The sequence below is a fragment of the Mastomys coucha genome, unplaced genomic scaffold (genome assembly GCF_008632895.1).
Source record: "Mastomys coucha isolate ucsf_1 unplaced genomic scaffold, UCSF_Mcou_1 pScaffold12, whole genome shotgun sequence".
In the NCBI taxonomy this organism is placed as follows: domain Eukaryota; kingdom Metazoa; phylum Chordata; class Mammalia; order Rodentia; family Muridae; genus Mastomys; species Mastomys coucha.
Window position 1 is genome coordinate 82,242,565 of NW_022196894.1, and position 15,364 is coordinate 82,257,928.

Consider the following 15,364-nt stretch of genomic DNA (forward strand, 5'->3'; position numbering starts at 1 on the left):
ACTGGTAGACCTTATTCATACTGGCATGTGACAGCTACTGTTTGCAAATCATAACCTTCTGATAGAACAAACAACTTCGGGACTACTGGATTACACTATGTGTGGACAAAGTCATCTTTTCCCCTGTTTTAACCATGTATGGGGCCATACCTCTCCTAACATGCTATAATCATGGGCCTAAGACCAGAAACACAATGCCAAGATAGAGGTAAACAAGAAATAAGGGTCTCAATCATTTCTACAGACAGCCATTCTCAGGCTGGGATAATGGAAATTAGGATCAAACAAAGAGGGGAAGGGGGAAGGAGTGTGCAGGTGAACCGTGATTAACAGAACTTGCTGGTCTACCTTCTGCATCTATGGTACCTTACAATACATTAGAAAAAACACTGAGACATCTGATCTTGTAGTCAAAGAACAACAGCATTTGGGATCTGGGAAGGTGGTCTAACAGGTTCATAAACATCTGTTGAGAGTTAAAGGCCACAGACATCCTTACAGGACTTCCCATCAGTGAACCACAAATCTATATATGAACGTAGTTACAATTCTCAGTTAGGTCAGGGGTAAAGAGAATACTAGACTGGAACAGAGAGATACATTTGGGTGCTGTGGTACACTGCATTGGGTGGAAAAGTGGGAATGTCTGGTAGATCCCTGGAGCCCACAAGCCTGAGGTGATCTGTGTACCTTGCTTTCTACACATACTTAGCAAACTCTGGAAAATTGATATTTATCTTAGGTAGATTATGGTGTACAGGTGGGAGGGACCTGGAACTAAACACCTATATGTACAGAATGAATCATCTGAAACAAGTGACAAGTTGCAAAGAAACTGTTGTGCCAAGGTTTACAACTCAGCAGAATGAGAAATGGGTCACCCTGTGGGGCAAATTAACCAGTCAATCAGCTGATTAAAAATTGATGTAACAGGGACTGAGAGATAGCTCAATAGCTCTCACAGAGGTTCTGGGTTGGATTCCCAGCAAGCATGGGTGGCTCACAACTATCTACACTGGGATCTGATACCCTCTTCTAGCCTGCAGGCATACATGCAGATAGAGTATTGACATACAGAAAGTAAATAAATAGCTCTTGCACTCTTGGTCTCTTGCCTTCTTGCTCCTGCTCTGTCCCCTCACCCCTTCCTCCCTCTTCCCCCATTCCCTTTCCCCTTCTCTCCATGTGCTCATGGCCGGCCTCCACTCTTCTACTTTTCTACTCTCTCTATCTTTCTCTGCCTCTAGTACCCTCTTGACTCCCTCCCTATGCCCTGAATAAACTCTATTCTATACTAAAAATAAAATAAAATAAAATAAATATATCAGAAAAAATAGTGTAATGTTTTGTTTTCATCATGGAGCTTGTCTGTCTGCTTTTGAAATGCAGTCTGATGCAGACAGCACATGGACAAGCAACGTTTTTCTCACTTTCAAAATATAATCTGGTCAAATATTTACATAGTAACTTTACCATTTTATAAACACTGCATTGCAGGGACTGGAGGTGGGGCCTGTGTCTTAACTCAAATAGATGCAGAACTGACGTCAGAAACTGCTAAGGCACAGGAGGTCCTTTACCTCAGATGGAAAGGCTTTTCAGAGGGATAGGAAGCCACGCTTATGAGTAAGACAACGAACTCTGCAGTCTCATGCCTCTCACTGACACTGTCGTGTGGAGGCCTCTCTGAGAGCAGCCACCACAAATAACTGTCCTGAAAATTGTGGTGCTTTTCAGTGTTGGTTTGTATGGGGAAAAGTTAAAATCTAGTAGCGCCTGGTGAGAGTATTAAGTCTTGTCAGGAAATGATTCGTGATGCGGGCCCAGTACATAGTTCTCTGTATGTGTAGTATTAAAGCAGTTCAATGGAAGGGCTTTCTCTCACTCACTTAGCATTTATTCTTCCACCAGCAGCACCTCAGACAGAGCATCTATAGAACCAATCACCTCAGAGCAAAGAGATGCCATTCAATTAACTCTAAGCGGGTGAAGAAGCCATGCAGAAGCCCGAGTTTTCCATGAAACAGGCTGGCTCCTCCTCTCATTCTGCTCATATTTCCTCAGAATTGAGGCTGTGATCTGCATTTGACCTCCAGGTGACCATGACTTTTTCAATTCAAATGTGTGGCTTAGCTATAAATAAGGCAGCATAGCCACACAGCTATAAATAACTAGAAATTATATGCTTTCTCCCGTATGTTGGTACTAGCACTGCAAAACCCTTCGCTTGCTGTGATTGAAGAGTCTCCGTAGGGAGACAAGAAATATAGCTGACAAAATCACCTCATCCTCCCGGGATAGAAGGATGTCAGGGTCTGTAGAACACTGCCAGTGGGAGAAGAAAGCAAGACCTCCAGTATTTGTCTGGAAAATGTTATGTATATTTTGTAAAAATAAATTACCAAATAATGTTTACTTCTAATCAATGAAAAAGAGTGAAAACCAACAGCCTTTTAGATACTGAAAGGAAATATAATTGAAGAGATACAATCACCATCATTTTCAAAACAGGATGAGAATCGCCTGCTACTCATATGCATGGCCTCGTTGGGGAGGCACGTCGGCATTTTCTAGCTTTTTGCGGTTCCTTTTATTTTTTTTTGAAAATGTGCTTTCTGAACGTTGGAAACTGTCTAACCTCGAAAATGTCAGAACCCAAAGTAGAGCCATTTCATGTGGAGCCCAGCCAGAGTGCCATTTGGTTTTGGACATGGCCCTCCTGTGTTTGATGCCTGCAGACACAATGCATGAAGAGGCCTTGGATTTTCTCCTATGCACAAAAGATGCAAGAAGAAGGTGCAGGAGGGTGGTAGAAAAATATCTGTGACCTATGAAAATCCTGGGAACAATGCAACACACACAAGTGATGTTTTCCCAGTCCTTGGGTTTGATGGCTGGAGACTTTCCCTAGTCCTTTACCACCCCTTGCCAGACCTAAGTTTTAGAGGAACAACTTCACAATATCACAAAATGGGTTTATTGTGTCAATAAAAAACACATCTTTCAAATATTATCCCATTATTTGAATTAGCAGAAATATCTTATGGAGGCCACTGAAAAATAACAGTATAGGATTATATAATCATCTACACTATATATATATTTTTTTTAAAAAAAAATCACTTTTTATCATTTTTGAGGTTAGAATTCCTCCTCCTCCACCCCAGAATAATAGTGACAAAGGCAAATTTTAATTATCTAATTTCTAACTGAAATTGGTTCTCCTCTTCACGCCTCAGTAAGTGTCAACAATATAGACCATCCCCAGAGAGGAGTAAGCCATTTCTAAATACAGTCTGAATTTTAAAAGCGAATACTGATATGTTAGATATGACATTTGAAAATGAAATTAGACTGATCTGGCAACCAGAAAGCAAGACGGTGTTAAGACTAAGAGTATTTGGTTGAAGCAATGTCTTTTTATAGGAAATTCCATTAAGCTCCCTAAGTGGGAGCTGATACCATACCAACCAGTGTGCATTCTGGGAGGGCAGGAAGGACAGTCTTGAAATCTACGTGACCGACCTTTCACCTCCCAGTGCTGCAGTTATCACTTAACACAGGAACCTTGAAATGCACACACAAAATCGTCTTGGTTAGACAATATTAAATTTTTAGGGAGGGGGTTGCCTCTATTATCAAATATGATTTCATTAAATTATGGCATGTTGATGGCTTTCATGAAATTAAAAGAAAAAGTTCTGCCAAATCAAGAAATACTATATGTATGCTATTTCACAGAATGACACAAATCAGAAAGGAATTCGATCAGAAGTGTAAATGGTTTTAAGTGTATGCTCTCTGCCCAGCATCTGAAGTTGCCTAGTTAAACCGGATGAAATGACACGCAAGACGATATTAAAATAGCATCCATCAAAAGGTACCTGGTCAAGAGTCACAAAATCCATGCCAAGCAGATGATGCAAGTGAGGGTCACATCCAGCCATGCAACATACTCTTTCCCTCCCCCCTCCCCCAAGTAAGTGACAACATACGTTTAACAGGATCTTGGGGAAGAGGTTCACTGGTAGTCTTGATTAAACTTTGGGATGCTATGGAAAAAACAAGAGAACATAACTAAAAATAAAAAAAACAAAACAAAACAAAACAGAAACATGGGGAATGATGCCAGAAACACACCCACAGGACTCAAAACTAAACAAACAAAATTAGGGGGAGGGGAAATCATGAAACTAAAATCAAAACCTAAACAATGAACCAAGGAAATACAGATGAGATGTATTATGGTAAAGATCAGTATTACGGAATCGCTGCACATTCTGCAGCTGTCAGGACACTGGGAAATCTGCAGGAGGACTTATGGGTCTCTTCTCCCTCATTCTCTCAGTGCCTTCCTCAGCAGTAGTTCTTCGAATGTCACTTGTTCATGGTGATGCTTCTGACGGCTGGCTCAGAGACATGAACCTTCATTCTTCACTATCCACCCATCTAACCGACCTTCAACCCCATAGTTCCCTTTCTTTCTCTTAAAAATTTTATTACTGTGTGGAGTGTGAGTGTTTGTAATGTCTACGTGCACAGGGTTATACATTCGTGTATGTGGAGACCAGATAAATCTTTTCCAATCATTGCTTGCCATATTGTTTGAGACGAAGAAGTTTCTCAGTGAACATGTAGCTTGCTGATTAGCCAGCTGATTAGACTGGCTGCCTAGCAAGCCCCAGGAATCCTCCTGTGCCTTCCAAGTGCTAAGAATACCATGCCCAGCAGGTGCTGGAGACTTGAACTCCTAACCCTAACCCTGGTTCTCTTGCTTTCATTGAAAAAGAAATTAAAAAAACAAAACAAAAACAAAATCAAAACCAACAGACTGAAGCCTCTCTTCAGCCTCCCAACCCTGTCTTTTTCCTCCAAATGTTCTGAGAATCAAACTCTGTAAAAACTAAATCAGAACTGCAGACCTTCTCTAATGAGACCCTGTTGGCGTTGGCAGCACTGACGTTTTACAAATCAGTCTATTAAGTGTATGCACGCCCCAACCCCTGGGGAAGGTATACAAGGTTTTACTCCCTGCACTGAGTAACCAAATGGAAGGGAGATGAGGGGGGTTACACCGGGGTGCGTAAGAAGACAGTGAGGTGAATTGATCTCTAAAATAATAATAAGCAAACTTCCTCATGCCTAGAATATGATATTCCAGAAACTAAACCTACCTATGGAAAGGGGGAAAACCGGAGAACTTCACCTGGAAATCCTCAGCTAGCAGCTAAAAACCCTTCAGAGCCACTGTAACAAAGGCCCTTTGTTCCCAAGGCTCCAGGCTCCAGAATCCTTCACTGTGTTTCACTTTGTTACCTAACCCAACTAACCTCTAGGTGAAAATGAGCTTGGCTATCTTCAGCTAGAGGCTACCATCATCCAATTGAAGTCAGAGCCTCTACACTTGTTTCCTCAGAGTATTGAAGTGTAGTCATCTCCTTAGGAGACCAACAAGAATTCTCTAGGACCCAAACAGATACTAGCTACCTCACAGTGTGAGGTCTTAAGGGAGCAAACCCTTTGTTGTTTTTGCTTGACACTATGATTTGGTTGGAAAATTGCCAGAAATTTCCCAGGTATTCCCGGGCAGGAATCTGTCTCCCCGCAAATCCAGGAGTTGAAATACAAGAATCTCTCAAGAAAAGACATGCACAGTGACTAAGATCCTTGAATAGTTCATATATCCAACTTGTGATCAAGAATAAACATATAATTGAGGACTTTGCTTGAAAGGCTACTAACAAAAGCAGATATTCCATATATCTGAGCCATGGGTTCTTGAAGACTGACTCTCTGGGGGAATACTTCAGCTAACACTGAAGTCATCAGGACTTCATATCATTACCTCCCACAGTAAAGACAATTTGATATTTCCAGAGAGACACTGTAAGTTATTTCCCTCTGCCTTGTGCCACTGAGAGCTGCTAGCATTACTCTTTTCTTTGTGTGTACATGAATGTACACACACACATTCCTGTGTGATTGTGTATGCCACAGAGCCCATGTGACAGTCACAGGTCACATGCTTTCTACCTTTTTTGAAACAGTCTATTTCAACTGCGTAGGCCGGGCTAGCTGGTCCCAGACTTCAGGTGCTTCTCTAGCCACTGCCTCCCATTTCCCTTTGCAAGTGCTAGTATTATGGAGGCACAGACTACACGTTTGGTTTATGTGCATTCTGGGGATTCAAACTTAGGTCCTCACACTTGCATGACAAGAGCTTTTATTTAATGGTTTAGATCCTTAGTTCTTATCTACTTAATTACATGAGAAAAAAACCCAAAAACTTGGCAAGAATATGTGCTCTAGGTTCATTCAGGGAACAACCTGGGCACCCATGGTGTTTTGAATGAAAATGGCCCACATAGGCCCCTACCGAATGGCACTGTTAGAAAGTGTGACCTTGTTGGAGTGGGTGTGTCCTTGTGGGAGGAAGTTTGTCACTGGGGGTGGGCTTTGAGGTTTCTGATGCTCAAGCCAGGCCCAGTGCTTCACTTCTTGCTGCCTGAGGATCCAGGTGAAGAACCCTCAGCTACCTGTCCAGTACCATGTCTGACTATGTGCTCCATGCTTCCCACCATGATGATTATGGGCTAAACCTCTCAACTATAACCCATCCCCAATTAAACGTTGTCCTTTATAAGAGTTGCTGTGGTCATGGTGTCTCTTCACAGCAATGAAACTCTATGATAGCACCTGAGGCTGCATGGGCTCAATTCAATTAAATTTCATTATCAGAATGAAGTAAAAACAAAAAAAAGTGATGAAATAACAAAGGAATTCTCTATAGCAATCTTATCAAGACAACTGAAGCTTTATAAGCCAGCTACCCGTGAGAGACTACTGCCCATGTGCTCATGAAGAAACAGGAATACATATATGTATACAGACAGACACAGGCGTCTATGCGTTTGCAGGAAGGACTGAAGAAGACAAAAGCCACTCTAGCCCTTTTGTAAAGAGAAGCAGTCAGAAGTTCCTAGGAGTTGAAAGAAGAATCTACCAAGACTATAACAGAATACATCCAAGGCCATGCTTTATTAGAGATAGACGGAGAGATGTGCTCATGATTGAACATGCTGTGGAGGAGGCTTCTGGTAATTAGAGAAATTGACAGGAATGTAGTTAGTGGTAGCAAGAGGCCCGTTCCCAAGAACAAGGGGAAAAAAATTGATCTGTTACAAAAAGCAGAGCCAGTGGCGAGAAAGACAAGAGGTGGCCAGGCTGGAGGATGGATCCACTTACACACGCTGCCACACACCGCCATGCAGTACTCTTCCGTGTCAAAGTTGTTCCTGTTGCCACCACATCCGCCGTAAAAGAAAGGGGCGCACTTCCCTTCAGTGACATCAAAGTACCAGCGGGAGATCATTGCTCGGCATGGCCCGGTCTCAGCTTGTTCAGAGCACACCTCTAATCAGAGGAGACGTGGGGAACCACATTTAGCAAGAAAAGGCACCTTCTGGCTGTTGATGTACATACTTACTCATCTTAAGCCCTGATCCTCCCAGTGGTGACCTGGGCTGAGCGGAGCAGGAGGTAGCATCTACTACGTCACCTGAGGAACTAAATGACCCACTCAGACTTCAGAGTCACCTGTTCCACAAAATGAGACAGCCTCTGCTTTTTAATGTGTGAGATGCAGTAGCAGCTACAGGATTTGGGCTGGAAGTGAAAAGATCCTTTTCTCGATTTAAAGATAAAAAATATCTGCACATCAAAAATTTCTCTTAAAACAACAACAAAAAAAAAGCATCTCCTAAAACAACCTGAGTCAACTCTGACATAAAAAAAGGGATAGCTCAGGATGTGATGCCAACACTTAAGTTCTCTCCAACTTCTGACTGTTTTTCTTAGTAAATGATCGCCTAGACTCATGTATAATTAATCACATTTATTTTTAATGTTTCCAGCCTGTCCACTGACTAAACCTGACAACGTATGTGACATCTGCGAGAGTGACTGACGGTCAACCATGGTAACTCTAAGAAAATTTTTATTCGTGTATTTTTATCTGACCCTTAGCCAGTCATGTTCCAAACAGTAAAATATACAGCTAACACATTCAAATTTATTAATATATACCACACATTATTTCACATTAGAACACATCTTACCTGCCAGTCTATCCTGCCCCTGTCTCCCAAATTGGTTCCATATCCCCAAATGTAGCAATTCACTCAGTTGCATTTTAAAAGTTCCTCCCTATTAGAAGAAGTTAGAGCTCTATCGACTTTCCACATATCTGCTTTTGCTACAAATAGAACAATAGCTCCATCTCTTTTTGGGGGGTTGCTCCCCACCTTTGCTGGCTGAGTTCTCACATACACACATCTTATTTAGACTGGGTTCTACTAACTTACCCAACGGAAAAATCTACAGCTTTCTACAGCTTTCTATAGCTTTCTACAGCTTTCTAAACAATGAAAGCTGTATAAGACCCAGAGCCTTTTGATTAGAAATAGTAAGCATGAGACAAAAAAGTAGACTGCTTATTTCTATAAAGGATTATTAATCTCTGGGTCCCAGCAACAACAAAAAATCATCCCTCATGCTCCCAAGATTACATAACTTCTTTCAAACAAACAGTCAAAAAAAAAAAAAATCACCTACAGCAGACAAAGGGAATCCCTGTTTTTCCTTCTCTGAAGAAAGATCCTGAGAGCTAAGGGTGGGGAGGGCGATGCTCGGGGCCTGCTCCCACCTCATGTAGTGGTACCTCTTGCTTTTAAGTTCCCGCTGTACTATCTTCACCTACTGCCCCCCATTACTACCATTCCGTGGCCTGATCAATTTTTTGTTGTTGTTGTTGTTGGAGATACTATCCTGGACGTTGTATCCCAAAAGATGCTCCACTCCCATCCAGGCTCCCTGTGTCTATCAACACACTGCCATAAACAACTAAAGACAAAGATACATAAAATGCCGGCAAGTTTCTAACCCCAGAGAGCCTTAAACACAACTGTACAGGGATCCACTCCATGTAACAAGCATCTGAAACAATTCTGAGTTTTCCAGTCTCTACGTGGAAGCACCTGACTCCAGGAGCATCCCCTGCTGGTATCCCTACTGTGGGCTTCCTCCTCTTTCTTTTGGAGGCCGGGGTTATACATGGTTTAGCACCCGTTTGTTCCTAATGTGATATTACTTCCCAATCTTCTCTTCTTCGGTTGTATTAATGCCCATATTGGATAGTGGTATCCTGCACTGGGTTTGTGGTGTGGCCACAAGAGGGACAGAAGTTTTGGATCCACGGGCACTGCCTTCAGTCAACAGAGCCTGTCAGCAAAATCCATCCATGTTGGCTGTGGTACAGGGCCATGTCCTCAGAGTGTTCCCCACTCACAAATAACAGGGCCAGGACTCCGGGCACAGGTTAGGTAATGGAATGAAACAGTGGCAAATGCAGAGTGCATGGGGGAGGAGATGGGGATGGGTCTGTGTGAGCCTGGAAGAACTGGACAAAAGTACGCTCCTCCCTTCAGCATCTAGCAGACAGCTAATGGATGGAGCTGCTTCTGATATTAGGATTTAATGGATAAAATTAGTAGATGCAGACTCTCAGAATGTGGAGAAAAACATGCTCAAAGCATGATTTTCTCCACATTCTGTGAAACATGCTACATTAAACATAATACATAGACATACATAATACAAATGTACCTCTTTAAAAATCCCCTGTTTTGTAAATTTATTCTCTAATTGTAGAGTAGAAAGACAGCTACAGTTTGCTTTAGAAATAAATTGTTACCTATCTACATTAACAGTGAAATAAAATTAAAGAAAAAAAGACAATGACATTCAAATCAGTTGTACTAAAGTGTGTTGCTCCTCAATACTTCATTCGAATAAACTGTGGTCTGTATTCAACCATAATAATGGAAAACTCTGATGTCAATGTCATTTAAAACAACCACAATCCAGATGAGGTGGTGCATACGCACCAACTCCAGTACCTGGGAGACAGAGACAGGCATATATTGACAGGCTCAAGGCTAGTTTAGTCTACATAGTAAGTTCTAAACTACCAGCAACAAGAAGAAATGAGCAAACAAACAAACAAAAGAATTATAATACTAATAAAATAAGCAGGAAAAACTATTTTTTAAAAATCCCAATTAAGTTATGGCTACAAATTTAACAGTTGCAATATAGCAACATTCCAAGAGCCTAATTTATCTGAAGAAAATTTGTATTCTGTAGATAAATATTTGTTTGGTTCTTATAGATGAAACAAATCTTAAATCAACACATTAGAAAAGTGGTTCTTTTAAAAGAACGTGTTATCGCTAATGCTAAAATCACATGCTTCTGGGAGAAATCACATTCATCATGTGTTGTGAATGCTAACAAGTAGTCATAAAAACAATAAGAATATTAGTCTATCAGGAAATAAATGATCAAATATTTATTATCTAGTAATCATGTTGTACTAAATATAATCATGCAAATTAGGCCAGCAAGCTGGAATTGAAACCTCAGGTTCCAAGCACAGGTTGAAATATCAGCAAATCACATGGGCAGCTGTGCACCTTATTGAAGCTATAGACTCAGAAGGACGATGTGTGTGAACTTTTCATAGATGTCTCCAGCACAATGGTTCTCAAGTTCCTAATGCTCTACTCCTAATGGGAAGCTACAACCTTTAGCATAGTTCCTCACATTATGGTGATCCCCCCCCAAACATTAAAATTACTACTAAAATTATTACCATTAAATTCACAATAAAATCTTCATTGCTATTTCACAATGTTAATTTTGCCACTGTCATGAACCATAATGCAAATATCTGTGCTTTCTAATCATCTTATGTGATCCCTGTCAAAGAGTTATTCAAATCCCAAAGGGGTCACACCAACAGATTGAGAACCACTGTAGCAGGGCTACAATCCTCAGGTTGGCTGGGCTTTGTACTGAAATGTGCAGTTCTCTGTCATTGTAATTAGACTTGGCCTCTTTCTCATACCTCCCTATGCAGAAAGGGTTCCTATAAAATAGCACCTGAAGGAGATGTGTCTGTAAAATGAGTTTTACAGCAGTCAGTGCTCTTGAGACAGTGCTGCAAGCGAGCACAGAGACCATAGCACTATGATGTTTCCATAATCTCAATTTTCTGTTTGTTACGGTTAATTTGACATGCAGCATGGTATCAACAAGCTAAAACTAGAACAGGGTAAGAATGAGTGTACCAGCCTGGCAGTGGTGCCTCATGCTTTTAATCCCAGCACTTGAGTGGCAGAGGCAGAGGCAGGTGGATTTCTGAGCTCAAGGACAACCTGGTCTACAGAGTGAGTAGCCCAGGACAGCCAGGGCTACACAGAGAAACCAAGAAAAAAAAATGAGGTGTACCTTGTGTCATAGGGGAAATATTTTCTTCTTTAATTGAATGAGATGTAAGGATTTGCTAAAAAAACAAAAAACAAAAAAACAACAAAAAAAAACAAACAAAAAAACCAAAAAACAAAACAAAACAAAACAAAACAAAAAAATTGTGTTTATCTGGAAAAATAAATAAATTACAGAATTTGATAGTTTCCTAAGTATAAACACTCCTGACACTGGTATTTCAAGCTGTAGTGGTTATGACTCCCAAAATTCCTCACTGTGATAATAATTAGTTTTCATAGCCCACTAAGGATCTGACTGTGCCACATCAGGGAAAAACCAGGCATGAATGGAAAGCTTCTCAACAAGGAGAGTTTTCCCTTTAAGTTTCTTATTTCCTGTCTCCATGACCAATCCCTCAAAACAGAAGGCAGAAAATGGTGCAAAAGTTTCTTCAAAGTATAGTCCATGACCAGCCCTGGCCCTCTCTCAATGTGTAGGCTCAGTGAAAGCCACAGGTGACTGGGGGGTGGGGGAAATGGCAAAGTTTGGTAAGCTCCTGTAAGGCTGTGGTAAATGTGGGAGGGTGTGGCTTTTTTGCCTGTGTTTTGAGAAGCAAGGCCACACAATATAGCTTATGTTGACAGTAAACCTCTATGATCCTCCTGTCTCAGACTCCCAAATGCAAAGACTGCAGGTGTATGCCACCATGTCCAGCTAACTTATTAAATGTAGTTGAAATGGGTTATATTAAAAATGTAAAGACACAGTCACATTCTAGAACCAGAGGAAAGGAACTGGTTCAAATTGGAAAGAGTTCATGTGGGAAATGAGAGATGAAGCATATATTAGAAGATTCTTAGAATAAAAAAATACTGAAAGATAACAGATGAACTGTTTTTAACACATTGTCAATACATATTTATCCTACTCTATACAATCAGCTGGTTTTTAAACAACATCGAAACACTTCTGCCTTAATCAATACTAAATAATAATTCTCTTATATTTAAACCTATAAAAATGTCACTTCTCAGAAATATGAACTCTGGCCCTCTTCCCCTTATTCACTGTAGCTTTTATTTTTTTATTTTGAAAATAATGCTGAAAACCAATAAAAAAAATTCAAGGGCTAACTAAACCAAACTTAGAATGTAACTTCTCACAGTGCTTTTCTGGGGAGACATGGGAGATGGCATTACCACTTTTGAGAACAAAAGAACACTTCCAGTGAGCTGAGGTCTGGAAACATGACTCTTTTTGAGGAAGATGGGGCATGGCCACCTCTCCACAGTGGCTGGCTTCCTGCCATAGTCTCCAACAGAAAGAATCTACAGATTCAAACTGAGAACAGCATCTTTCCTACTTAAAGTCTGTCCCATAACCAAGAGTTGCTTTTAACCACAGTGTATTAAGGAGAATGGATTCCTTTGGAAGAGGGAACACCCGATCTGGAAGGGTTTCCTCCACACTTCATTGCATACACAGTAGTGAGTATTACACCAGGGATGGTGCAGGCTGCTAATCCTAGCACATGGAACTGAGACATAGAGAGATCAAGTTTAAAGTCATACAATGAGTCTCTTGTGTTTCAGCACACACACACACCATCCCCACCACCTCCACACATACAACTTGAGACTTATTCAGTCTCATCTCTTCTGGAATTCTCACTGTTCGAATAAAAACACAGAAGGACAGACATGCTATTCTGGCATAAGTGCCTGGAAGCCAAAGATGGTTCTTCAGAAGGGTAGGATGGCTGAAGACCAACAGAAACAGGTATTTCGGCTGCCATCCACCCCACCACCTTTTAAAGTTCTGGACACTTATATTAAGGGAGCTAAATATTTCCATTAAGAACCACAGCTTTGTTACCTGAGACAACACTCTGTTGGGCTTAAGGATTAATTGAAAAGGAGAAAATGTATACATACATAATCAAGTTACATGCTCTCTAAGTTGTTGCAGTACATTTTAAGGAACTGATTTTTGTTTTTACATTATAAACTGTTAAGTAGACACAAAATTGTGCTTAAGGCACAACATTTTCTTATGGGAAACAGATCTTTGTGAATTTACTAAACCATGGGTTTATGAAATTTGTGGATAGGAAATTATGCCAATGAAGTTCTTACTAAAACTAAGAGAAACACATGTATGTATACCATCTCTCTGTCTCTGTAAGCCTCGTTCTCCAGTCTTGTATCTTAAGCACACTAATTGCTACAGTAGCCTTTCCAGATTAGGACAGTCAAGTGACAGTTACCTGCATGCCTCAGCCCAAGCAAAGCATGCATGGGATGCCTTAGAATCAGTGCCTGCTATGCCACAGGGCATGAAATAACAGGCTGCCACCTGTCACCTACATGGTCAGTGCTGACACCAGTTCTCCCGACGTTTAAAGGGGTGCCACACCCTGGTTCAAATGTGTGAATGCATTTTCTGCCTTAGCTAACTAAGGTATGGAAGTAAAGAGCAGAGGTAAAAGCCTACGGCTTGCTCTTGAAGAAGGTACTACTGCCCTTTTTCCTATCCCCAAACACACCTTAGGGCTTTGAGCTCCTTTGCACACTCACAGCAAGCCAAGTTTACTGTTTCTCTGGAGTCTGAAAAAATTGAGCATGACCGACATAGCAAGAGTTACACCCATGAATTCTAGGATGCCTGTGCCATGTCTTTACAGAGCTGTGCCAATGGAGAGAGGGGAGAGATGTAAGCTTCGACTCTTTTATACCCTACAGAGCAACCTGGCTTTGATTTATGTATAAAGCTTGTTAGATGCATTATTTCTGATGCTTTGGGTCAAAACTCTCAGGTAATTTTTTTCCCCACAGGGTAGCAATGTCCTTTTCCATGCAGGGTGGAAAGAGACTACGCAGGTTCGGATGGACAGACCTGAGCTACCTATGTTCATAGCCCTGTGCCCCGAGTGAGTAATGTTGCATCCCATGTGTAAGGGTGCCTCATCACTGTTGGGGATGTCTTCATGTCAATTCATGATATTTCTCTGGTGCTTCTCAATAATTGTCCACAGAAGAGCAGTAACTTTACAAGGTCAGTGAGCTAACATAGAGCAGACAGTGTTTAGATGGTAGATTTTAGTTTCACTAACACAAGTGTTTAAAAAGTCGCCTGTATCTGAATCTCTCTCTGTCCCCTTACTGATGAATTTCCTTCCACCGGGCATAAAATGCTTAGAAGGAATAAAAAGTCAATCTTGAAATGTGACATTCAGAACCATCTTGTTCAATTTTCTGCTAGATATAAAGTTTAATTGCAAATATCTTGATATGTAGAATATATTCACACACAAAACTATTTTAAGCAGGAAACCGAGTTCGTGCTGCATTTTAATGGTAACAGAATGCTGTCTATAAACACCAGCTCTGTTGTACCAACAGTTCAAAGATGCATCACACTGTAATTAAACTGTCAATCTGTTGGTTTACCTTTAATACTCCTAATTGGCTGTAAATATTAGTTGCGTAATGATCAGAGTATATGATGGCATTGCAATGATGACAACAACCACAGTGACCACAGGCTCAAGGCCGAGGACTTCCTGTCTACCAGAAACTGGCCACAATGGCTTCCAGGGATTCCTGGGAGCCATTCGTTTCTCAGAGTTTCTAAATATTAGACAGGCTTTATTAACCCCAATTTTACAGAGACTCATGAGGATGTAAGACTACTTACATTGTTGCATCATGCAGGATTTGCAGTTTACAGTCTGCAGGGCTGAGCAGGACTCAAATCTGAGCAACCTGTACTTGAGCAACACCGTCTAAGTCTTCCTTGGTATTGCCTTAAGTGCATAGCATATGTTATCTAAAGTCACTATTGGAACATGCAAGGTAAGTTTCAGTACTTAACAGTAGACAAATAAAAAGCAGGTTACTCAACTGGCCCAAGGCCGTAAAACGATGAATGTCTCCAGTAAATACTGCAGTTGGAGCTGAGGGGAGGGTGGGTAGCTTAGTCCATAAACTCTTTGCTGCACAAACATGACAACCCAAGTTCAATACACACAGGAAGA

The 15,364-nt window shown here is 41.0% G+C and overlaps 1 protein-coding gene across 6 annotated transcripts in view; it reads right to left on the reverse strand.

Annotated features, from left to right (window-relative positions):
- Positions 1-15,364, reverse strand: part of App (amyloid beta precursor protein) — a 228,643-nt gene that overhangs the window by 83,938 nt on the left and 129,341 nt on the right. For 2 of the 6 annotated variants that reach the window (XM_031364309.1, XM_031364308.1), the window contains exons 7-8: positions 7,246-7,413; positions 3,996-4,052 (exon numbers count right to left, since the gene is read on the reverse strand). The exons of 2 other annotated variants lie outside the window; for them this stretch is intronic. In XM_031364309.1, the coding sequence (XP_031220169.1) occupies positions 3,996-4,052; positions 7,246-7,413 (225 nt within the window). The remainder of the gene's footprint in view (positions 1-3,995; positions 4,053-7,245; positions 7,414-15,364) is intronic. 2 more of the 6 variants (XM_031364311.1, XM_031364310.1) reach the window with 1 other exon arrangement.